This window comes from Nerophis ophidion, linkage group LG01 (assembly GCF_033978795.1).
Source record: "Nerophis ophidion isolate RoL-2023_Sa linkage group LG01, RoL_Noph_v1.0, whole genome shotgun sequence".
Taxonomy (NCBI): Eukaryota; Metazoa; Chordata; class Actinopteri; order Syngnathiformes; family Syngnathidae; genus Nerophis; species Nerophis ophidion.
In genome coordinates this window covers 18,757,513-18,785,266 of record NC_084611.1, presented here as the reverse complement: position 1 = coordinate 18,785,266, position 27,754 = coordinate 18,757,513, and the positions used below count along the sequence as shown (strand labels likewise).

The window sequence follows — 27,754 nt, the reverse complement described above, 5'->3', positions numbered from 1 at the left end:
AAATTTGAGACATGATTTTCATCAAAATACGACTTGTATCTGTGATTTTTTTGCTGTTTTGCTTTGATTTTCAGAAATTGAAGGGAAAGTTTACATATTACCCTTTAGTCGACTAAATCTACTGTAGTTTTCGTCGACTATAATCTTATGATATTTTGTCAACTAAAACTAGATTAAAACTAAAACAATTTAAATAACTAAATAATGACTAAAACTAAATTACATTTTGCTGTCAAAATTAACACTGCTCTGTTGTTTGAGACACACCTGTTTGTAATCAAGAGACACTATTTAAGCCTGCCTATGTTGTTCACTCGTCCGGGCTTCTTTGTTTGCCGCGTGCAACTGTTACGTTTTGATGTTCCCGGTTCTTGCTTCTGCGTTTCCTGTGCTAAGTTTTGCCTTAGCTTCTGCCTGTAATCGGCACGCATCCCTTTTGCTTTTTTTTTGGTTTGATTATGATTTATGATAAATAAATCATCTCCTACCGCAAGCTGTCGTCCGAAGCTGTCCGTTCTGCATCCCTGGGAGAACAATCCTCGCATAAGGATGCGACCCTCACGTGACACCATCTTCCTTATCTCTTCTGCTTTTGCTTTTTTTTGTCTTGTCTGACTTTTCTTGGAGCCTGTTTTTGCACTGCCCACTAAAATCCAAACTATGGAATTGATCAACTGCCCTCCAAGCGAAATTGACATGATTTTGCCACAAATGATTGAAGAATGAGCCGAGTTGTGGGAAACTCAGACTTGTGTGGTTTTGGACTAAATCGCAAACTGGATAACACCGTGGAGTAGCTGTCTGCTCGCTCAAACGCAAACATCGGATTGTTTTCCCTGGCCTGAGACTGGCAAGGTTGTCGCTTCGAGATTCCCCGTTAAGGACAGCTCGGTGTTCCCCGTTTCTCATGGACCCACACTTGTTGGTTGTTAACTTTTGGTAGACTGGCTTTGTTATCTCGAGACCTCCCGACGGACACGGAGGTCGAGGAGCAAAAGGGACTCTTCAGACCTGCACACACACACACACACACACACACACACACACACACACACACACACACACACCCTGTGCTTCCCCAAGTTCAGTAGTGTTAATGGTAATGGGGCACAATGTGAAAACAGATGCTGCACGGACAGAAAATCGAGGCACTCAAATTCCCACAGCTCGCTTTAGACACACACACACACACGTATACACACAAGCACACGCACACACGCACACGCACACACTCGCGCACACGCACCCACACACGCACACACATGCACACACACATACACACACGCACGCATACACACGCACACACGCAGGCACGCACACACACATACACACACACACTTGCGCAAACGCACACACACGCACCCACGCACAAACACACGTGTACGCACGGGCACGAACGCGCACACCCACACACACATACATACACGTACGCACGCAGAAACATACACACTCATGCGCACACACGCACACACATGCGCACATACATACACGCACACGCACACACACACATATACACACGCGTGCACACGCACACTCGCGCACGCACACACACGCACACACGCACGTGCGCACATGCACGTACACGTACGCACACACACGCAAAAACACACGCACGCGCACAAATGCACACACTCGTGCACACACACACACACACGCATCCACGCACAAACACACCTGCATGCACGCGCACACATACACACACATGAGCACACACTCGCGCACACACATGCAAGCACGCACACACGCACATGCACACGCGCACGCAAGCACCCGCACACACACAAAAACGCGCACACGCAGGGGCGCACGTACACACACACTTACACACACACACCCATGCACAAACACCCGCACGCACGTGCACACACACACACAAACACGCGCACACACACACACACACACACACAAGGAACACATTTGAGCCCCCTCGTGTGTGTCGCAATATGCATATGTTCTTTTGGCTTTTATCCTGGTTTCAAACTGAGCCTCCCTGCCACCACAGGAGTTGAGTTTCGGACTTGCTTTTTTTCTCCTCCTCACCCCTTCATTAGTCTTCCTGTTCTGTACATCTTGTACGTTTTTTATCTGATCTTGAAAAACAAGACCTGCTCAGTGGTCTTGTGGTTAGAGTGTCCGCCCTGAGATCGGTAGGTCGTGAGTTCAGACCCCGGACGAGTCATACCAAAGACTATAAAAATGGGACCCATTACCTCCCTGCTTGGCACTCAGCATCAAGGGTTGGAATTGGGGGTTGAATAACCAAAATGATTGCCCGAGCATGGCCACTGCTACTGCTCACTGCTCCCCTCACCTCCCAGGTGGTTGAACAAGGGGATGGGTCAAATACAGAGGTTAATTTCACCACACCTAGTGTGTGTGTGCGTGTGTTACTAACACTGATACTTTAACAACTTTGCGCTGAAAATTTGATCCAGCCTGTGCTTTTTTTGCAATGTTGTTAAACATGCAGCGCACAACTACAATCTGCACATCCATTTCTGCAAAGTACAATGCATTCTCATCAAGGGAACCTGTTTTTTTTTTTTTACCACGCTCAGGGAGACAACAGTTACATTTTCTTATTACATGTTACACACATGCAGAACTTGCATGAATTCCAGGAGGGGGCATGTCTTGCCAGAACACCGGCTCTGATTTGAAAGCAAACTGCAATGAGCACGTCGTCTATTCACAGTTCCTAAGCCGCTTTCTTCCACGAATAACATCACTGGAGGACTATAAGAAAAGGAATGACTAAGCATGCTACACAGGATGACACAACAAGCTAACCGCTAAAGTTAAATGTAAAGTAGGGGTAATCGATCCAGATGTCGATACTATCAATACCTAGTACAGTATCAGCATATAAACGATACTGTGATTAAAAATATATTTTACTTGTTCAAGGAAAACCCCAAATTATTTAAATGGGAGCCAATAGTAGTTTTTGTTAAGTTTTTGTGCACAAGTCACTATATTTTTAATTGTATGTAGCATTGAATACAACACATTTAATACATAATTTGAGTCTCTTGAGATTACTAAAACCGTCAAAAATAATGAGTAAACGCATGGGATTAATCATAAAAAAATGATTGCATAAATCATTAATCACATAATTTTTGCTGCTTTACCTCAACCGGGGATGGTTGCCTGAAAGGTGGTGCAGGTCGTTCTTCAGTCAGTGATCAGGTCAATGAGGGAGGAGACTGCCATTTTGTAAAAACACTTAGATGGGACGTTAGATAAAACAGTTTTGAGCCAATAAATGAAGTGTGTTCAAGTAAAAAACTGTCATGTCTTGTGATCATGTTTTGTTTAGTCACATTCTGTTTGTTTTTGACTCCGTTAGTTCCTGTTTTTGCACACCCTGGTTTGTTTTTGTTCCCATGACAACCCATTTATTTCATCTGTTCTCATTTGGACTCATGCACCTGACTTGTTTAGGATTCACGCACCTGTGTTAAAGGGGAACATTATCACAATTTCAAAAGGGTTAAAAACCATAAAAATCAGTTCCCAGAGGCTTGTTTTATTTTTCAAAGTTGTTTTTCAAAATTTTACACCTCCCGGAATATCCCGAAAAACTGCTTCAAAGTGCCTGATTTTCACCATCGCTATATCCACCCGTCCATTTCCCTGTGACGTCATACAGTGCTGCCAATACAAACAACATGGCGGTTACCACAGCAAAATATGGCGACATTAGCTTTGATTCAGACTCGGATTTCAGCGGTTTAAGCAATTCAACTGATTACGCATGTATTGAAACAGATGGTCGGAGTATGGAGGCAGATAGCGAAAACGAAATTGAAGAAGAAATTGAAACTATTGAGCGAATAGCTATTGACGGTATTCGGCCATAGCACGGGTGTACTAATAAGCATGGCTGCCTTATTAGCATCGCCGGTAAAATGTGCGGACCAAACGATCAGGACTTTCGCGTCTTGTGACACTGGAGCAACTTAAATCCGTCGATTGGTAAGTGTTTGTTTCAAATTAAATATGGGTATCTAGTTTCAAATGTACATACAGCTAGCGTAAATAGCATGTTAGCATCGATTAGCGTAGCATGTTAGCATCGATTAGCTGGCAGTCATGCCGTGACCAAATGTGTCTGATTAGCACATAAGTCAACAACATCAACAAAACTCACTTTTGTGATTTTGTTGACTTAATCGTTACAAATGCATCTGCAGGTTATCCATACATCTCTGTGCCATGTCTGTCTTAGCATCGCCGGCAGACACTCTGGCAAATTCAATGGGGGTCTTGCGGCAGATTTCTTGCCAGTGGTGCAACTTGAATCCCTCCCTGTTAGTGTTGTTACACCCTCCGACAACACACCGACGAGGCATGATGTCTCCAAGGTTACAAAAAATAGTCGAAAAAACGGAAAATAACAGAGCCGAGACCCGGTGTTTGTAATGTGTTGAAAATGAAAATGGCGAGTGTATTACCTCGGTGACGTCACGTTCTGACGTCATCGCTAAAAGGCCGATAAACAGAAAGGCGTTTAATTTGCCAAAATTCACCCATTTAGAGTTCGAAAATCGTTTAAAAAAATACATGGTCTTTTTTCTGCAACATCAAGGTATATATTGACGCTTGCATAGGTTTGGTGATAATGTTCCCCTTTAATCATTTCACTATAATTCAAGCTTGTAGTTGCCAGGCAGTCGGCTTGGCGTCATTGTTCTTTTCATGCTCTGTTCATGCTAGTTTTTTTACGCCAAAGTTCATGCTGCTTCTTCATGCCAGAGATTCATGCTCGTTTTCCTGTCATGTAAGTTTTGTTTATTGTCCATAGTTTTGTCTAATTTGGGTTTCCGTCCGCCTTGTGCGTGCCTTTTGTTTGTACTTTTTTTGTAGCTTCTGAGTTAAAGATTAAATCCTGTTTTTAACTGCACGCCATGCAGGCCGTCTTGACAAAAAAGTGAATTATATTTGTGAAGTGAATTATATTTTATATAGCACTTTTTCTCTAGTGACTCAAAGTGCTTTACATAGTGAAACCCAATATCTAATTTTTACATTTAAAAACCAGCGTGGGTGGCACTGGGAGCAGGTGGGTAAAGCGTCTTGCCCAAGGACACAACGGCAGTGACTAGGATGGCAGAAGCGGGGATCGAACCTGCAACCCTCAAGTTGCTGGCACGGCCGCTCTACCAACTGAGCAATACCGCCCCAAAAAAACATTTTAAAAGTTACATTTGTATCAAAATATTGGGCTTTTTGTAAGTTAACTTAAATTATCCATCCATCCATCCATTTTCTACCGCTTATTCCCTTTTGGGGTCGCGGGGGGCGCTGGCGCCTATCTCAGCTACAATCGGGCGGAAGGCGGGGTACACCCTGGACAAGTCTCCACCTCATCGCAGTAACTTAAATTATACAAACTATATAAACAAGTAAGAACCTGCGATTAGTCACGATTATTTCAGATTCAAAATTGTGATTAACATATACATTTTCCAAATTTAAATTTGTGATCAACTATAATTAATCCAGATTCAACATTGTGATAAATCCCGATAAATCTAAATTTAAAATTGTGATTAACCATGAAGGTTCCAAATTTAAATTTAAAATGAACTACGATTAATCCAAGTTCAAAATTGTGATGAACCATGATGAATCCAAATTTAAAAAAGGGGGGTTACTCATGATTAGTCTAAATTCAAAATTGTGATAATGATTAATCGGAATTTACAATTGGGATTATTCATGATCAACAATCCCAATTCAAAATGTTGATTAATCATGATTAATCCAAATTCAAATTTGGGATCAGGCCCACAATGAGTTGCGTTCGTCTGTGTGTGTGTGTGTGCGTGTGTATGTGTGTGTGTGTGTGTGTGTGTGTGTGTGGAGGGGAGGGGGTTTGGGGGGTGGTTTAGCACAGTCTTGCCCTGTTAAATGACATGGTGAATGTTTTCCAATCAGCTTGGCTCACTGCAGCATGAAGAGCATATTTCCCGGATCCCCAAAGTCTGTGGCTCAGCATCTGTGAAGACGAGAGAGTCCTCCACTCAGAGGAACATTGCATTGCCTTGAAATTTCTCACATCCGTCTTTGCATCCTTTGCCTCACTCAGGCGTCCCGTTTCCTGCCCCCCCCCCCCCCCACACACACACCCCTCAACCCATGCTGCCGCTCAACGTGGCTTCTTAATGACAGCGTTTAAACTATGTGGCTTTGTTCTTGTCTGCAGAAACATGGCCTTGACGAGTCAGTTCCTATAGCGTCAGCAATGTCAATACCAAACAGTATGAACCCTCAAAGGTACTTACGGGATAATGGTTGACCACTGAAATAAGCAGGGGCGTCCATGATAATGTTGCTTGGATGGCAACATACGTTGCTCCAAAACCAGTATGTACCTTGCAGCATTAATGGTGCCTTCACAGATGTGTAAGTTACCCATTCTTTCGACACTAACTGACTTTTGAACTTTGCGCCTATAACAGTCTGGCTGGTCCTTTTCCTCTTTGGTCCGGAGGACACGACATCCACAGTTTCCAAAAACAATTTGAAATGTGGACTCGCCAGACCACAGAACACTTTTCCACTTTGGATGAGCTCGGGCCCAGCAAAGCCGGCTGCGTTTCTGGGTGTTGTTGATAAACGGCTTTGGCTATGCATAGTAGAGTTTTAACTTGCACTTACAGAAGTAGCGACAAATTGTAGTTACTGAGAGTGGTTTTCTGAAGTGTTCCTGAGTCCTTGTGGTGATATCCTTTACACACTGATGTCGGTTTTTTGATGCAGTACCGCCTGAAGGATCGAAGGGCCGTAATATCATCGCTTACATGCAGTGATTTCTCCAGATTCTCTGAACCTTTTGATGATATTACGGACCGAAGACAGTGAACTCTTCAACTTTCTCACTCCTTTTTGCCACTTCTGACAGCATTTTTGCAACATGTTGCAGGCATCAAATTCCAAATGAGGTAATATTTGCAAAAAATAACAACGTTTTCCAGTTCGAACTTTAAGTATCTTGTCTTTGCAGTCCATTCAATTGAATATAGGTTGAAAAGGATTTGCAAATCATTGTATTTTGTTTTTATTTACCATTTACACAATGTGCCAACTTCACTGGTTTCTGGTTTTGTATTTATCTTTATTTACACATACTGATAAGAGAACCTATGAATACCAGGATCGATAAGGAATATCGATTTTGGTACCGGTGCTGATTAAATCTTAGCGATATACTCCCTATATCTATATTTCCTCCAAAAGAATGTGATTTGGGAGGGAGATGCTACTAAAACACATTCTATTGGTAGTGACGACTATGACTGGTTTATTACGGATGAGCAATCCCTTCAGGGTGTCGGGTCAGGACAGTAATCATGCATTCAGGTGAGTGCAGGAGAAATAATAGCTTGTCCAAGTCCGGATTTGTAGTTTCAAGTCTCTATTGAAGACACGAATGAGTTGTGTGTGTGTGTGTGTGTGTGTGGTTTTCCTATACAAGACTAATACAAATAATCATCATAAAGCAACAGAAGTGACAACAATGCGATGAAATATTGGTGCAAGCCTGCTACATGGCTGTTGAAATATACGTCATTTAGCTGTGTATACACATGTACATAAATTCACAATAATTTATGTGTGTGTCTCTGCTGGGCTAACATAAACCATGGTCATAAACGAAAAAAAAAAAAAAAAATTTTAATTTACTTAAATAAAAGTATTTGTCATATTTTCTTCATGTCATATTAGGCTCCAGTGTTGCTTGTTTTTTGTCTTTACAGCTTTTATCAGAATTCAACTAGCTGGTTGCCAGCGCTGGGTGAACTCGACGTTACTGTGTAAACGAACGGAGGACATACAGTTGATAGACAGTTGCGATAGCCAATCAGATCACGAGTATCGCTTCTAGGTGGCCTTATGTCTAAACCTGACATTCACAACTTCTGGTTTGCGAAAGGAAGAAGTGGCACCGGTGCAGAGAAATTTTATTTAAATTTGATTTCAACCCACACATGTACAGTGGGGCAAAAAAGTATTTAGTCAGCCACCGATTGTGCAAGTTCTCCCACTTAAAATGATGACAGAGGTTTGTAATTTTTATCATAGGTACACTTCAACTGTGAGAGACAGAATGTAGGAATTTTAAAGAATTTATTTGTAAATTATGGTGGAAAATAAGTATTTGGTCAACCGTTCAAAGCTCTCACTGATGGAAGGAGGTTTTGGCTCAAAATCTCACAATACATGGCCCCATTCATTCTTTCCTTAACACGGATCAATCGTCCTGTCCCCTTAGCAGAAAAACAGCCCCAAAGCATGATGTTTCCACCCCCATGCTTCACAGTAGGTGTGGTGTTCTTGGGATGCAACTCAGTATTCTTCTTCCTCCAAACACGACGAGTTGAGTTTATACCAAAATGGATACATGGATGATACAGCAGAGAATTGGGAGATGTGGTCGGATGAAACCAAATAGAACTTTTTGGAAAATAGGAAAATAGACGGGTGGATATAGCGTTGGTGTAAATCAGGCACTTTGAAGCCGTTTTTCGGGATATTGTGCGATGGGTAAAATTTTGAGAAAAACTTCGAAAAATAAAATAAGCCACTGGGAACTGATTTTTATTGGTTTTAACCATTCAGAAATTGTGATAATGTTTCCCTTTAAGATTGATGTATGTTTGACGTAAGATTGATGTATGATCGAGGTAAGATCCACGCAAGATTGATCCATGCTTGACGTAAGATGGACGCAAGATTGATGTATATTTGCTGTAAAATCGACGTAAAATGGATGTATGTTTGATGTAAGATCGACGTATGTTTGATGTATGTTTGACGTAAGATCGACGTATGTTTGATGTATGTTTGACGTAAGATCGATATATGTTTGACGTAAGATGGACGTAAAATTGATGTATGTTTGACGTAAGATTGACGAAAGATTGATTTATGTTCAACTTAAGATCGATGTAATGTATGTTTGGCGTAAGATGGACGTAAAATTGATGTATGTTTGACGTAAGATTGACGAAAGATTGATGTATGTTCAACTTAAGATCGATGTAATGTATGTTTGGCGTAAGATGGACGTTTGTTTGACGTAAGATCGACGTATGTTTGACATAAGATCGATGTATGTTTGAGGTAAGATCAACCTCTGTTTGACATAAGATCGACTTAAGACCGTTGCGTGTTTGACATAAGATCGACTTAAGACCGATGCATGTTTGACATAAGATCAACTTAAGATCGATGCCTGTTTGATGTTAGATGCATGTATAATTGATGTAAGATCGACCCAAGATCGATCTATGTTCTACGTAAGATGGACGTAAGATTGATGTATGTTTGCTGTAAAATCAACGTATGTTTGATGTATGTTTGACGTAAGGTCCATGTGTTTGAAGTAAGAACGACGTAAGCTCGACGTAAGATCAATGTATGTTTGACGTATGATCGATGTATTTTTGACTTATGATTGATGTAAGAAGGATGTAAGATCGATGTATGATTGACGTAAGATGGAGATATGTTTGACGTAAGATCGATGTATGTTTGACGTAAGATTGACGTAAGAATGATGTAAGATTGATGTATGTTTAACATAAGATTGTCGTATGTTTGACGTAAAATCGACTTAATATTGATGTATGTTTGACGTTAAGATCGACGTTTGTTTTAAGTAAGATCGACGTATGTTTGACTTAAGCTCGATGTATGTGTGACGTAAGATCGATGTATGATTGACGTAAGATGGACATATGTTTGACGTAAGATCGGCGTATGTTTGACGTAAAATCGTTTGTTTAATGCAAGATAAACAAATTTTTGACGAAAGTTTGATGTTTGTGTGACGTAAGATCGACGTATATTTGACGTAAGATCGATGTATGATTGACGTAAGATTGGCGTATGTTTGACGTAAGATTGACGTATGTTTGACTTAAAATCGATGTATGTGTGACAGTCTTTTGTAAACTATGCAATATGAAATATATCCTTCAGTCTTCTGTAGGTGACGTCCGCAGACTGAAAATTGATGTATGTGTGACATAAGATTAATGTATGATTGACGTAAGATCGACGTATGTTTGACGTAAGATTCACGTATGTTTGACGTAAGATCGATCTATGGTTGACGTAAGATTGACGTATGTTTGATGTAAGATTGACGTATGTTTGACGTAAGATTGACGTATGTTTGACGTAAGATCAACGTATTTTCTACGTAAGATTGATGTATGTGTGACATAAGATCGATGTATGTTTGACGTAAGATCGATGTATGTGTGACGTTAGATCGATGTATGATTGACATAAGATCGACGATTATTGACGTAAGATCGACCTATGTTTGACGTAAGATTGACGTAAGATTGACGTATGTTTGACGTAAGATCGCTGTATGTTTAACGTAAGATGGACATATGTTTGACGTAAGATTGACGTATGTTTGACGTAAGATGGACGTATTTTTGACGTAAGATCGATGTATGTATGGCGTAAGATCGATTTATGATTGACGTAAGATTGACGTATGTTTGACGTAAGATTGACGTATGTTTGACTTAAAATCGATGTATGTGTGACAGTCTTTTGTAAACTATGCAATATGAAATATATCCTTCAGTCTTCTGTAGGTGACGTCCGCAGACTGAAATGTATGTGTGACGTAAGATTAATGTATGATTGAAGTAAGATCGACGTATGTTTGACGTGAGATTCACGTATGTTTGACGTAAGATCGATGTATGGATGACGTAAGATTGACGTATGTTTGATGTAAGATTGACGTATGTTTGACGTAAGATTGACGTATGTTTGACGTAAGATCAACGTTTGTTTAATGTAAGATTAACGTATTTTCTACGTAAGATTGATGTATGTGTGACATAAGATCGATGTATGTTTGACGTAAGATCGATGTATGTGTGACGTTAGATCAATGTATGATTGACATAAGATCGACATATGAGTGACGTAAGATCGACCTATGTTTGACGTAAGATTGACGTATGTTTGACGTAAGTTCGCTGTATGTTTAACGTAAGATGGACATATGTTTGACGTAAGATTGACGTATGTTTGACGTAAGATCGACGTATGTTTGACGTAAGATCGATGTATGTATGGCGTAAGATCGATTTATGATTGACGTAAGATCGACGTATGTTTGACGTAAGATCGATGTATGTTTGACGTAAGATCGGCGTAAGTTTCAAGTAAGATCGACTTAAAATCGATGTATTTTTAACGGAAGATCAACGTAAGATTGATGTAAGAGCGGTGTATGTTTGACGTAAGTTCGGCGTATGTTTGACGTAAGATCCACTTAAAATCGATGTATGTTTGACGTAAGATCGACGTATGTATGACGTAAGATCGATGTATGTATGACGTAAGATCGATGTATGATTGACGTATGATCGACGTATGTTTGACGTAAGATCGATGTATGTTTGACGTTAGATCGATGTATGATTGACGAAAGATCGACGTATGGTTGACGTAAGATCGATGTATGTTTGACGTGAGATCGGCGTGTGTTTGCCGTAAGATCGTTTTTTGATGTAAGATCGGCGTATGTTTGACGTAAGATCTATTTGTGATTGACGTAAGATCGACGTATGTTTGACGTAAGATCGGCGTAAGTTTCACGTAAGATCGACTTAAAATCGATGTATTTTTGACGGAAGATCAATGTAAGATTGATGTAAGAGCGGTGTATGTTTGACGTAAGTTCGGCGTATGTTTGACGTAAGATCGACTTAAAATCGATGTATGTTTGACGTAAGATCGACGTATGTATGACGTAAGATCGATGTATGTATGACGTAAGATCGATGTATGTTTGACGTGAGATCGGCGTGTGTTTACCGTAAGATCGTTTTTTGATGTAAGATCGGCGTATGTTTGACATAAGATCGACTTAAAATCCATGTATGTTTGACGTAAGATCAACGTTTGTTTGATGTAAGATCGTTGTATTTTTGACGTAAGATTGATGTTTGCCGTAAGATCGTTTTTTGATGTAAGATCGGCGTATGTTTGACATAAGATCGACTTAAAATCCATGTATGTTTGACGTAAGATCAACGTTTGTTTGATGTAAGATCGTTGTATTTTTGACGTAAGATTGATGTGTGACGTAAGATCGATTTATGATTGACGTAAGATCGACATAAGTTTAACATAAGATCGACGTATGTTTGACGTAAGATCAAGTGAGACAAAAAGAAAACAATCATTACAGTGACAGTCTTTTATAAACTATGCAATATGAAATATATCCTTCAGTCTTCTGTAGGTGACGTCCGCAGACTGGTTTTGGAACTAAAATTGGGCATTCCAAAATACAACCAAGCCTAAAATCACCACTAAGTCTATTTTGGGGGATTTTTTTCTCTTTAAGACATCATTTGTAGGTCCAGAACTATGAACTACGTGCCATTGTTGTCAGCAAATGGACTGGTCATTCAAGGGAAAGGAGAGGCCAAATTGCAGATTTCATTACAATCAAGTTTCTACACTAGTATGTTTGAAGTTCCACCACGTTTCTTGTTGAAACAATAGCCTTCTTTGCCTTTGTCTTTGAGTAGCAAAACAAGCTGCACCTTCTGAGGATGTTTGCTGGGGTTCACCTCACTTGTGGGAAATGACGGTCCTCGGAATGAGATTAGCAAGCTTGCGTTGTCGAACCTGTCGCCTGTGAAGCTCCGTTCTAGCGCAAACCCTCAGGGTGACCTTGGGAGTATGATTGGAGTGGGAGGGAGCAGGCGCAGGGAACGCAGGAGGAAGAAGGGGGCGGGGGGTTTGCCAGGGGGAGGTTGGAAGATCCATAGTTGGATTGGTTGGGTTGGGAGATGATTGGTTGAGGAAGAGGTAAAGGTGGACAGGCCAAGATCTTCCGTTTTTCATCGTCCTCCATCTCTCGTCCTGCACACGTGTTTTCTTCCCCACGCTGTAATGAGCTTCTCGGTTTGGAAATTGGCAATTGCCTCTCGCTTCTTTCGTCCATCCAATTATCACGTCCTTATCACCCTCATTCTGCTTTGTCTGTTTGGATATTTTTAAGCTTCCTGGCAGGAGAGCCTGCCAAGCATCACACCATAACCGCCCTTCAACACACCCACACATCTACTATTATTAATTTACAGTTTATTACTTTACGTTCCATCCGAAATGTCCCATGAGCGCCAAGTGCTGAGAAGTGGGGCGGCTGAGCTGATTTGTCTAAAAAAAGGACTTGATTGGACTCTGTGACATGCGGTCGAAGAAGGCAGATTGGGCAGAAAAAAAGAACGAAAAAAAATCATCAGATAAATATGAATCATTAAACTTTGGTCTAAAATTATCTAATTTTTCAACACTTTCATCAATAATGTTTCATCTGACCACAGTACTTTCCTCCGTAAGGTCTTATCTTTGTTCATTTGATGTCAGATGAAACAAAAATTGAGCTGTTTGGCCACAAAACCCGGCAATATGTTTGGAGAATACAAACTGTAAAAAGTGAAGCCTTTAATCCCAGGAACACCATCCCCACCGTCAAGCATGGTGGTGGTAGTATTATGCGCTGGGTGTCGACCTCTCGATGCCAAAGGACCGGAGCAGGCAGGAGTGAAGGTAGGAGCAAGTTTTAATTAAAATACAACTAAAGAACACTTGAACAACGAGGAAAGAAAAGGTGTGCCAACGCACGGAAAGCTAAATGCTAATGTTAGCAAGGGTAGAGTTCACAAGTCCAAACAATAGCGCGAGCCGAGAGCGCAAAGCTAAGCTAAAACTTAGCATAGTACTCCCAAGGGAGAATAACTCACGTAACTGTTGCATGAACAAACGAACCAACCAGGTGGAACTGAGGTAACAGGTGGACTTAAATATCAACACAACAATCAGAAACCGGTGCGCGTCCGAAAGTAAGAACAGGTGAAACAGATGATGAAAACCATGGTAACGGATGTAAACAGGGAAGTGCTCAAATAATGGGATCGGCAGAGTCTAAAAGGGACTTAAACAAACTAGATGTGTGATCCGGCTTCCGGATCCCAACACTGGGCTTGTCTTTGCTGTCAATGTAACTGGTCGTTTAAATGGGACAATAAAAAAAGGAGGATTACTTCGAAATTCTTCAGGACAACCTAAAATCATCAGCCCGGAAGTTGGGTCTTGGGCGCAGTTGGGTTTTCCAACAGGACAATGACCCCAAACGCACGTCAAAATTAGTAAAGGAATGGATAAATCAGGCTAAAATGAAAGATTTAGAATGGCCTTCCCTAAGTCCTAACTCAAACATGTGGACAATGCTGAAGAAACAAGTCCATATCAGGAAAACCAACACATTTAGCTGAACTGCACCAATTTTGTCAAGAGGAGTGGTCAAAAATTCAAACAGAAGCTTGTGGATGGCTACCAAAAGCGCTTTATTGCAGTGAAACTTGCCAAGGGACATGTAACCAAATATTAACATTGCTGTATGTATACTTTTGACCCGGCAGATTTGGTCACATTTTCAGTAGACCCATAATAAATTCATAAAAGAACCAAACTTCATGATTTTTTTTCGTGACCAACAAGTATGTGCTCCAATCACTCTATCACAAAAAAATAAGAGTTGTAGAAATTATTGGAAACAGCCATGACATTAGCTTCTTCACAAGTGTATGTACATTTTTAATCGTGACTGTATTTATATATATATATATATATAATATATATATATATATATATGTATATATATATATATACATATATATGTATATATATATATATATATATATATATATACACACACACACAGCACACAGTCATGATCAAAATTGGGGGGAGCAGGGAACGCAAAAGGACTGTGTATATATATATATATATATATATATATATATATATATATATATATATATATATATATATATATATATATATATTTATATATATATATATATATATATATATATCCTTATTTGGGCTCTACCGAGGATATCATTGTGGTTTGTGCAGCCCTTTGAGACACTAGTGATTTAGGGCTGTATAAATAATCATTGATATATACATATATATATATATATATATATATATATATATATATATATATATATATATATACTGTATATATAGTGTATATATATATATGTATACACACAGCCTGGCCCCCGACCAAATTTTTTTAACCCAATGCGGCCCCAGAGTCAAAAAGTTTGGGGACCCCTGATATAGAGACTCAAGGCTTGGGGGCCATATCTGGTTCATAACATTGTTTTATGTGGCCCACGAACGCCTTAGAATAATGTGTGTCAGGAAAGCCCTCCATTTTTCTTACACATTTATTTTTAATTTGACATAACTATTGCATATAGGCCCACTGTGCGCACCTGCATGTATTTTGACATTCATATTTGATCTTGCAACACACATGTTAAAATATTTTCTAGACATTTTAAAAATGCATAATTAAATGAATATTGTATTTGCTTGTCACCCTGCTTCATAATTTCAAAGCAAGTTATCCATCAATTTGTAGAAAATAATATATTAAATGCATAGGAATTTGTGTAATTATTAGTGTTAACACATGTTTAAAAAAACAACTAATTAATCAAATTTTAAAAGAGTGATTAATCATCATTAATCAAATGTTAATAATTGAATTTAGATTAATCATGATTCATCAGAATCAATTAATTTGATTGAACATGATTAATCACAATTTAAAAATGTGGATTAATTATGCTTATCACGATTTTGAATTAGGATTGATCATGATTAATCTGAGGTTATTACTTGCTTGAGTAACGTGAATTAACTGAAACAAAATCCAACCCAATATCCCAGCAGGCACCAGACGTTGAAACAACGTTGAAAACTTGTTTTGTGTTAGATCCTGACACAACATGTTTTTTGACAACGTTTAATCAATGACGGGTTGTGACGTTGATTTAACCATTGAAATTTGGTCGTTTTCCAACCAATATTCTACAACACAAATACAACGTTGAAACAACATGCTTTTTGACAACGTTTATTCAATGTCAGGTTGTGACTTTGTTTTGACCATTGAAATGTGGTCATTTCCAAACCAACAACGTGGATGCAACGTTGGACATCAATTTACAAACACAACTATTTTGGAACGTAGTTTCAAAGTCAGTTTTAAAGGACATGTCAACGTTGTATCAATGTCTTGTGCCTGCTGCGATACTGCATAAGAAGGGACTTAGGTACAGTTATTTAGTGGTAAAATAAACAAATTTGATATTAGGTTTCTTGAATAAATTGCCCCAATAAAAGTTAAAGTGCAAATGAAAATACAGCTCCACAACTTTAGTCATAATTTTTGCACTTAAAGGCCTACTGAAACCCACAACTACCGACCATGCAGTCTGATAGTTTATATATCAATGATGAAATATTTACATTGCAACACACGCCAATACGGCCGGTTTAGTTTACTAAATTGCAATTTTAAATTTTGCGCGAAGTATCCTGTTGAAAACGTCGCGGTATGATGAAGCGTGAGCGTGACGTCACGGATTGTAGCGGACATTTTGTTCCAGCCCGATCCCAGCTATAAGTCGTCTGCTTTAATCGCATAATTACACAGTATTCTGGACATCTGTGTTGCTGAATCTTTTGCAATTTGTTCAATTAATAATGGAGACGTCAAAGAAGAAAGATGTAGGTGGGAAGCGGTGTATTGCGGCTGCCTTTAGCAACACAAACACAGCCGGTGTTTCCTTGTTTACATTCCCAAAGGTGAAGCTTCACTATGGAACAGAGCGGTCAAGCGAACATGGTTCCCGACCACATGTCAACCGGCAGGTTTCGGTGAGAAAATGGTGGTAATAAGTCGGCTCTTACCGTAGACATGAGCGGAGCTTGCGTCGTTCCTCGTGCACCTGTCAAAGAGGCAGCTGCGGACTCTCTTGCCTCCTCCACCCGTCCGCCCCCGAACATGGGATGCTTCCACCGTGGAGGAGGGGAAAAAAGGCTCAGCTCGGCCCGACCAGCTGCCTTCGCCTTGCTTCGTTGAGAAACGTGGCTTCCCTCAGAGACACTGGCGGTCACCACACCCGTGGCCACACCCCTCCAACTTTCAGGCATGACTATATAATCTCACTAAAACACCAGTAACACAATAAGCAGATAAGGGATTTTCCAGAATTATCCTATTAAATTTGTCTAATAACATCAGAATCGCTCCCACTCCCCTGTCTTTTTTTTCTCTAGTCCTTCACTCTCACTACACTATCCTCATCCACAAATCTTTCATCCTCGCTCAAATTAATGGGGAAGTTGTCGCTTTCTCCGTTCGAATCCCTCTTGCTGCTGGTGGCCATGATTGTAAACAATGTGAGGATGTGAGGAGCTCCACAACCCGTGACGTCACACGCACATCGTCTGCTACTTCCGGTACCGGCAAGGCTTTTTTATTAGCGACCAAAAGTTGCGAACTTTTTCGTCGATGTTCTCTACTAAATCCTTTCAGCAAAAATATGGCAATATCTCGAAATGATCAAGTATGACACATAGAATGGACCTGCTATCCCCATCTAAATAAGAAAAATCTCATTTCAGTAGGCCGTTAAGAAACTTCTCTATGACTTGATCTCCAGACTTCTTCTGTTTGTTTGATATCGTCTTTACTGCCACAAGTGGTGGACAAGTGTATTACAATTGAGTATCTTACGGACCATACGGACCGCAGTTGAGAAACACATTTTTTTTGCGGGCGGTTGTGGACCAAAAATGGTCCCTGGCCATATGTTTATTAAAACCCTCTTGTATAAAAAATTTTCGTTTGATTATTTTATTTATGACTTTTAAGTCCACTGAGCTGTGACCATGCTATCAAATAAGAATAAATGGATTAATGTTGAAGAGAAAAAAAAATGTTTGATCTAACTGTAATAGCGGGTCTTAACTTCCCCAAATACACACAAGCATTAAAGGCCTACTGAAATGAGATTTTCTTATTTAAACGGGTATAGCGGGTCCATTCTATGTGTCATACTTGATCATTTCGCGATATTGCCATATTTTTGCTGAAAGGATTTAGTAGAGAACATCCACGATTAAGTTTGCAACGTTTGGTGCTGATAAAAAAAGCCTATCCTTTTCCGTAAGTCGCAGGCGATGACGTCACAAGGGTGAGGGCTCCTCACGTCCTCACATTGTTTATTATGGGAGCCTCCAGCTGCAAGAGCTATTTGGACCGAGAAAACGACAATTTCCCCATTATTTGAGCGAGGATGAAATATTTGTGGATGATGATATTGATAGCAAAGGACTAGAAAAAAAAAAAATAAATAAAATAAAAAGCGACGGCTCCGAGCGGCGGCAGTGTGAGCGTTTCAGATGTAATTAGACACATTTACTCGGATAGTTCTGGAAGATCCCTTATCTGCTTATTGTTTTAATAGTGTTTTAGTGAGATTGTATAGACATACCTCGAGGTCGGATGGCTGCGGTGAACACGCAGTGTCTCAGAGAGAATTCGAGGAGCCAAGCTCACTGCTGCCTTTTAAACAGCAACTGCAGAAGGATGAATAATCCAATGATCTCTCCGGTAAGATATATATCACAATTTTCCCATCCAAAAACATGTTGGCTTGACCGCTCTGCGTTAAAAACAAAGAAACACCGGCTCTGTCTCGGTGCTAAAGACAGCTGCAATACACCGCTTTCCACCAACAGCATTGTTCTTTATAGTCTCCATTATTAATTGAACAAATTGCAAAAGATTCAGCAACACAGATGTCCAAATGACTGTGTAATTATGCGATGATAAGAGGCGACTTTTAGCCGTAACTGGTGCTGAGCTAATATTTCCTGACAGTCCGTGACGTCACGTGTCATCATTCCGTGACGTTTTCAACAAGAAACTCCGCGGGAAATTTAAAATTGCAATTTATTAAACTAAAAAGGCCGTGTTGGCATGTGTTGCAATGTTAATAGTTCATCATTGATGTATAAACTATCAGACTGCGTGGTCGGTAGTAGTGGGTTTCAGTAGGCCTTTAACAATTCAATGGTGTTTCCTCATGATGACCGCCCCTGATCGATACCCTGGCTTCCAATTGCACTCTCATTACACCTGGAGAAAGACCTTTTGATTACAGTCGTGCGTCCACACACACACACACACACACACACACACACACACACACACACACACCCATGCGCGCGCATTTTACTACCACCCTTATTAATGATTGCATGACACAGGTCCAAGGCATTTCTCTGCCTCACTCCTCCCAGAGATGAGCCCTCGTGTCCTGGTGTGCAAATGATAAATGGACCAAGATAATGGATGCCACAAATCCCCTATGTTGACTTGGATTACTTTATAAACTGTCCTGTTTGCATGAAAACACAGATGTCGACCGAGATGATGCTAAACGTCACCACAGCCTTGGCCAAGAGAGGAACGCAGAATCCTGCGGATTCCCAGCGCTCTCCGAAATGAAGCCATTTAGAGGAGGGAGATGGGAAGGGGTGATGGGATGCAGGGAAGAGGGGAGGCGGGAGGAGGAGATGGATGCTTGGATTAGAGGAATAACTCGTCAAGCATTCAGAGCACGCCCTCACCCATGTTCTGGGCTTCCTCAAGGTGCCCTTCATGCGCCTATGCCCACGCATGTGCACCTAAGCCTATTCTCACGATATTGGTGGAATTCGGAAGGGATGTAAAGCCTCAAATTGTTTAACATTAAGGTAGGGTTGTTCGGTATAAAGTACCGTGTTACTAATGGATTGAAAGCGGTACTATACTGCCTTTGAAAAGTAGTGGTACCATTATTGCTGTTATGTAAGGACTGGGGAAGGAGACGGCACGACAACAGCAACTCAAGCTCAACAGATTTATTGAGTGCTTGATGAGTGCATGGGGTGTGTATGCTACTATGTGTGTGAATGGAAAGCTATGTGTGGAAATTAACCGTTAGGTCTGTTGAAGTGCGTGTTGGATGTACAGCGTCCAAGTCAAAGGGGAAGAAGCCAGGTGGTCCGAGGTCCGAGCGGGGTCGTAGGCAGGAGGGAGGAGTCTGGAAGTCCAAAGCAGGGGTCAAGGATCGGGGAGAGCAAACAAGGTCCAGGGGGAGAGAAAAAACAGCAGCGGAGGCGCACAGCGGAAGCTGCGACACGAGTGACGTTCGGGAAAACCAGAGACAAAAATAGGATCAGGAAAAGACACGAGGAATCAAAAAAACAAGCGAGATCTCGAAGGAAGTCAGAGACGCAAAGCTTACTGCTCACAGAGCTTTGTTTAAAAAAAAAAGAAGTCAGCGGCGAGGCTCTTTATTCTGTCCTTCATTTTACCCACGTGCGTTGATTGCAGATTGCCTCCGTCTGTGGCGGAGAGTGGGCGTGGTTTGCACGGCGAGTGCTTGATGAGTGCATGGAGTGTGTATGCAACTATGTGTGTGAATGGAAAGCTATGTGTGGAAATTAACCGTATGTAAATACCGTAAGGTCTGTTGAAGTCCGTGCTGGATGTACAGCGTCCAAGTCAAGGGGGAAAAAGCCAAGAGGTCCGAGATCCGAGCGGGGTCGTAGGCAGGAGGCAGGAGTCTGGAAGTCCAAAGCAGGGGTCAAGGATCGGGGAGAGCAAACAAGGTCAAGGGGGAGAAAAAAAACAGCAGCGGAGGCGCACAGCGGAAGCTGAGACACGAGTGACTGTCGGGAAAACCAGAGACAAAAATGGGATCAGGAAAAGACACGAGGAAACAAGTAAACAAGCGAGATCTTGAGGGAAGTCAGAGACGGGAAGCTTACTGCACACAGACAGAGCTTCGTTCCGACGAAGAGAAGTCAGCGGCGGGGCTCTTTATCCTGTCGTCCTTCATTATAACCAGGTGCGTTGATTGCAGATTTCCCCCCTCTGTGGCGGAGAGTGAACGTGGTTTGCGCGGCGAGCGCGGGGGCGTGTCTGGCAGCGCTTAAAGTGGAGCTTCTTGGTGCTCCCGCAGAATAGGGAAAACGGAGTGCGCGTGCGCCGTAACAATTTCATCTAAGTGCCGCTGTGTGGTGGGGACTACAGAGTCCAGGCGCATGATGTTGAGTGGGTCAAACACACACAAAGTGCATACGAGCAATAACATTGTGGTGGGGAAAAATGGCAAATAAACACAATAAGGACTGTGTTTTTACACCTGTACTGCTGTTCGGCTCCGGTGCAGACCGAAGTAGAGGAGCACAGGGCAGACATTTCCTTCAGGGTCGATGTTTTCGTCGGGTTAACACGCCTCACTTTACCCGCCAATGGGAACACGCAGTATCTCAGAGAGAAGCCGAGGTACCAAACTCACTGCAGCTGCCTTTTAAACAGCTACTGCAGGAGGACAAATAATCCAACGATGTCTCCGGTAAGATATAAATCACAATTTTCCCATCCAAAAACATGCTGGTTGACGTACAGAAACATGTTCGCAACACCGACTGTGTCTCGGTGCTAAAGACAGCTGCAATCCACCGCTTTCCACCAACAGCATTGTTCTTTATAGTCTCCATTATTAATTGAACAAATTGCAAAAGATTCAGCAACACAGATGTCCAAATTACTGTGTAGTTATGCGACGAAAAGAGACGACTTTTAGCCATAACTGGTGCTGAAATAATTTTTCCTGACAGTCCGTGACGTCACGCGCACGCGTTTTCATTCCCTGACGTTTTCAACAGGACTCTTCGCGGGAAATTTAAAATTGAAATTTAGTAAACTAAAAAGGCCGTATTGGCATGTGTTGCAATCTTAATATTTCATCATTGATATATAAAGGAACAGACTACGTGGTCGGTAGTAGTGGGTTTCAGTAGGCCTTTAAAGTCCAGTCCACTGTGGATCCAACATAACAGTGAGAGTCCAGTCCATAGTGGATCCAATATAGTAGCGAAAGTCCCGTCCATACTGGAGCAAGCAGGAGACCATCCCAAGCGTTGACGGATCAGCAGGGCAGAGATGTCCCCAACGGATGCACAGGCGCGCTCCATCCTGGGTCCCGACTCTGGACAGCCACTGGACCTGTGTCCCCCTGGCCCCCGCATTGCGTTGAGACAAGTCACATTTGAAAAGATCAGATTCCAATGGGATTCAGGACTACCTGCAGATGTGGCCTGCATCTAATGCCAATAGATCAGACTTCAAGCACTTTGGAGCATTTAGACATCCGATTTGGTGTGCAATTTAAACGGGGCGGTAGTCAGAATAGGCGGAGAACAGGCGCTGGTTTGAGGCAAACAGCACCTTTAAAGGCCTACTGAAACCCACTACTACCGACCACGCAGTCTGATAGTTTATATATCAATGATGAAATATTAACATTGCAACACATCCCAATACGGCCTTTTTAGTTTACTAAATTACAATTTTAAATTTCCCGGGAGTTTCGTCTTTGAAACGTCATGTAATGATGACGTGTACGCAAGACGACATGGGTTTTTAGGAAGTATGAGCACTGCACACACACACAGCTAAAAGTCGTCTGCTTTAACCGCATAATTACACAGTATTTTGGACATCTGTGTTGCTGAATCTTTTGCAATTTGTTCAATTAATAATTGAGAAGTCAAAGTAGAAAGATGGAGTTGGGAAGCTTTAGCCTTTAGCCACACAAACACACGGTGATTCCTTGTTTAAAATTCCTGGAGGTGAAACTTTACTATGGATCAGAGCGCGGTCAAGAGAACATGGATCCCGACCAAATGTCAACCAGCAGATTTTGGTGAGAAAATTGTGGTTAAAAAGTCAGTTCTTACCGGAGAAAAGCTGAGCTTGTGCCGTCCATAGCTGCCGTCGACTCCCCCGAGATATTGCCGTCAAGGCACCCGTGGAGACACCCTTCCGATTATCAGGTACTATTAAACTCACTAAAACACTAGCAACACAATAGAAAGATAAGGGATTTCCCAAAATTATCCTAGTAAATGTGTCTAAAAACATCAGAATCCGTCCCAATGAAATCGCGTTTTTTTTTATTTTCTCAACTTTTTATTCATTAATTTTTTTCTTTTCTAGTCTGTCGCTATCAATATCCTCAAACACGAATCTTTCATCCTCGCTCAAATTAATGGAGAAATTGTCGTTTTCTCGGTCCGAATAGCACTTTTTGTTGGAGGCTCCCATTAAAAACAATGTGAATATGTGAGGAGCCATCAACATGTGATGTCATCAACATGTGACATCATCGTCTGTGACTTCCGGTAGAGGCAGGGCTTTTTTCTTAGCACAGAAAGTTGCAAACTTTATCGTGGATGTTCTCTACTAAATCCTTTCAGCAAAAATATGGCAATATGGCGAAATGATCAAGTATGACACATAGAATGGACCTGCTATCCCCGTTTAAATAAGAAAATCTAATTTCAGTAGGCCTTTAAACTCCCACTTTTTGATCTTCTCTCTCTCTCTCTCCATCTCAGATAACGGTCTTTCGGATGGGGTCAGAGGGTCACCAAGACATCGACCTTGCCATCCTCACCGCACTGCTTAAAGGTAGGCTCCTTGTTTGAGTGTTTGTGTGCTGAAGCACAAATCCACAGTAAGTGGTTTCCATGTTCGCCCTCCAGGGATGTTGCTATACTGCATGCATCCTCCAAGCCAGTGTTTTTCAACCTTTTTTGAGCCAAGGCACATTTTTTTCATTGAAAAAATGCGCAGGCACACCACCAGCAGATATCATTAAAAAAATTAAACCCAGCAGCCGATATTGACAATAAAAAGGCATTGTCACAATTGTTGAATATGACTTTAAACCAGGGGTCACCAACCTTTTTGAAACAAAGAGCTACTTCTTGGGTACTGATTAATGCGAAGGGCTACCAGTTTGATACACACTTAAATAAATTGCCAGCAATAGCCAATTTGCTCAATTTACCTTTAATAAATAAATCTATATATATATATAAAACAATGGGTATTTATTTCTGTCATTCCGATGTACATTTTTTTTCCTTTTACGGAAGGTTTTGGTAGAGAATAAATGATAAAAAAAAAACACTTAATTGAACCGTTTAAAAGAGGAGAAAACACAAAAAAAATGAAAATTAAATTTTGAAACATAGTTTATCTTCAGTTTAGAATCTTTAAAATTCAAATTTCAACCGAAAAAAAGAAGAGAAAAACTAGCTAATTCGAATCATTTTGAAAAAATAATTTATGGAACACCATTAGTAATTTTTCCCGATTAAGATTAATTTTAGAATTTTGATTATATGATTTAAATAGGTTAAAATCCAATCTGCACTTTGTTAGAATATATAACAAATTGGACCAAGCTATATTTCTAACAAAGACAAATCATTATTTCTGTTAGATTTTCTAGAACAAATTTTTTTAAAGAAATTCAAAAGACTTTGAAATAAGATTTACATTTGATTCTAAAGATTTTCTAGATTTGTCCGAATATATATATTTTTTATATTAATTATAATAAGTTTGAAGAAATATTTCACAAATATTCTTTGTTGAAAAAACAGAAGCTAAAATGAAGAATTGAATGAAAATGTATATATTATTATTTGCAATAAAAAAATTAATTTACTTGAACATTGATATAATTGTCAGGAAAGAAGAGGAAGGAATTTAAAAGGTAAAAAGGTATATGTGTTTAAAAATACTAAAATCATTTGTAAGGTTGTATTTTTTCTCTAAAATTGTCTTTCTGAAAGTTATAAGAAGCAAAGTAAAAAAATAAATCAATTTATTTAAACAAGTGAAGACCAAGTCTTTAAAATATTTTCCTGGATTTTCAAATTCTATTTGAGTTTTGTCTCTCTTAGAATTAAAAATCTCGAGCAAAGCGAGACCAGCTTGCTAGTAAATAAATAAAATTTTAAAAAAGTGCTGCTATTTGAGCTGATTTTAGAACATGCCAGCGGGCTACTCATCTGGTCCTTACGGGCTACCTGGTGCCCGCGGGCACCGCGTTGGTGACCCCTGCTTTAAACCATAACCATCACTATTGTCTCAAAGTAGGTGTACCTTCATGACCTGTCACATCGCTCCGTGACTTATTTTGAGTTTTTTTGATGTTTTACTATGTGTAGTGTTTTAGTCCTTGTCGTGCGCTCCTATTTTGGTGGCTTTTTCTCTTTTTTCGGTATTTTCCTGTAGCAGACACAAGCTATGAGATGACGTAAGAGGAAACGAGAAAAACCTGACCCCGGAAGTAAATGCGTCATCCCATAGCCTGGGTTTGTAAATTGTTTTTTTAATTTATTTTTTTATTTTTTATAATATAGCGTGAACAAAACGTCTGTATTTTTTATGATATAGCGTTAATTTTTTTATAATATATTGTTTTTTTAATTTATTTTTTATAATATAGCGTATAACAAAACGTCTGTATTAATCATGACCCCAGAAGTAAAAGGGGGGGGGGGGTTTAGAGGGGAAGAAATTTGGCGTGACAGCTGTCCCTCGCCTCCAATGGGGAAAACACAGCTGTAGCACCATCAATATATTCCCTTTCTCCATTCTCCAGAGAAAAGCAGTAGTCTATGCAGGCGGGGAGGTGTTTACCTCCATTCATCAGCTTGGTATTGATTTGATGTCTCCTTTAGTAAACAGAGGGCTGGAAACGTATGTATCCCTTATGATACGTTTTGTCTGTGGCCGTAGTTTCTTCCATCCATTTTCTACCGCTTATTCCCTTTTGGGTCGCGGGGGGAGCTGGCGCCTATCTCAGCTACAATCGGGCGGAAGGCGGGGTACACCCTGGACAAGTCGCCACCTCATCGCAGGGCCAACACAGATAGACAGACAACATTCACACTCACATTCACACACTAGGGCCAATTTAGTGTTGCCAATCAACCTATCCCCAGGTGCATGTCTTTGGAAGTGGGAGGAAGCCGGAGTACCCGGAGGGAACCCACGCATTCACGGGGAGAACATGCAAACTCCACACAGAAAGATCCCGAGCCTGGATTTGAACCCAGGACTGCAGGAACTTCGTATTGTGAGGCAGACGCACTAACCCCTCTTCCACCGTGAAGCCCGCCGTAGTTTCTTTTACTATCATTTTGTGTAGGCAAGCATGTCATGTTTTGCAAGCCTCAGTAGGTATGCTCTTAAAAAAAAACAATAATTATTGTAACAACTGCAGAATAATCAATTAGTATGAGGAGAGATTCTAATTAACTAAAGGACCAACCCCAAAATGTTTTTTTTTTTTTTTTATATCAGTGAGAGCCTAATTGTGAAGTAATGCATTAATTAACACTCTGGGGACAAAAGCAAACTTGTTTGTCCTTTGCTATGTGTTTTTTAATTTTTTATTTGGCCATTATACATAATTATTCCAAAGAGAATTTTGTCCATGTTAAATTAAAACAATTCTACGTCCAATTCTATCACAGGTGTTTGTTTTTTACTTTTTAAAGGCCTTTCGATCAAACTCAGAGTTTTCAATGAGTATGAGTTGTGACGATCTATCTCTTCATTTGTGTTTGTTTCCTGGTTTTTGTATTTACTTCCCGTCAGTGCTCTTATTTTGTTATATTTCCTGTTTGTTCCGTTGTTTGGCAGCTGGTCGACACCTGCTGCCAATCAACATAGGTCTATTTATGTTTTCACTCCAGCACAAAACCTATGTTTGGAACATTTTTTGCTAGACTGCTTTATTTTCTGTTTTTTGATGACTATTAAAGTCATCTCACCTGCTCTCACCTCTCCTGGTTCTTGGGGTAACAAAACGGCAGTCATGCGGTTTCACAACATGAGTATCATAGTTGCCAACTTTGAGACCTCCAAATTCGGGAGGTGGGGGGGAGGCGGAGTTTGGTGGTAGCGGGGGTGTATATTGTAGCGTCCCGGAATAGTTAGTGCTGCGAGGGGTTCTGGGTATTTGTTCTGTTGTGTTTATGTTGTGTTACGGTGTGGATGTTCTCCCAAAATGCGTTTGTCATTCTTGTTTGGTATGGGTTCACAGTGTGGCGCATATTTGTAACAGTGTTTAAGTTGTTTATACGGCCACCCTCAGTGTAACCTGTATGGCTGTTGACCAAGTATGCCTTGCATTCACTTGTGTGAGTGTATTATGTGACTTGACTTGACGTTATGACAGGTTGTAGTGGACGTTAAAGGCCTACTGAAACCCACTACTACCGACCACGTAGTCTGATAGTTTATATATCAATGATGAAATATTAACATTGCAACACATGCCAATACAGCCTTTTTAGTTCCCGGTAGTTTTTTTTCAAAACGTTGCGTAATGATGACGTGTACGCGTGACGACGTAACGGGCTCTTAGGAAATATTAGCGCTGCACACACATAGCTAAAAGTCGTCTGCTTTAACGGCATAATTATACAGTATTTTGGAGATCTGTGTTGCTGAATTTGTTCAATTAATAATGGAGAAATCAAAGTAGAAAGATGGAGTTGGGAAGTTTTAGCCTTTAGCCACACAAACACACGGTGAGTCCTTGTTGCAAATTCCCGGAGCTGAAACTTTCCTATAATTCAGAGCGCGGTCAAGCGAACATGGTTCCCAGCCGAATATCAACCAGGAGGTTTCGGTGAGAATATTGTGGTTAAAAAGTCGCTTCTTACCGGAGATCAGCTGAGCTTGTGCCGTCCGTACAGCTGCCGTCGACTTCGCTGACACATTGGCGTCAAGACACCCGTGGACAAACCCCTCCGACTATCAGGTACTGTTAAACCCACCAAAACACTAGCAACACTATAGAAAGATAAGGGATTTCCCAGAATTATCCTAGTAAATGTGTCTAAAAACATCGGAATCCGTCCCAATGCAATCGTGTTTTTTTTT

At 40.6% G+C, this 27,754-nt stretch overlaps 1 protein-coding gene across 6 annotated transcripts in view; it reads left to right on the top strand.

The window, feature by feature from the left end:
- trpm3 (transient receptor potential cation channel, subfamily M, member 3) overlaps positions 1-27,754 on the top strand; it is a 400,472-nt gene that overhangs the window by 220,289 nt on the left and 152,429 nt on the right. For all 6 annotated transcript variants that reach the window (XM_061897816.1, XM_061897779.1, XM_061897795.1 and 3 more), the window contains exon 9: positions 23,398-23,470. In XM_061897816.1, the coding sequence (XP_061753800.1) occupies positions 23,398-23,470 (73 nt within the window). The remainder of the gene's footprint in view (positions 1-23,397; positions 23,471-27,754) is intronic.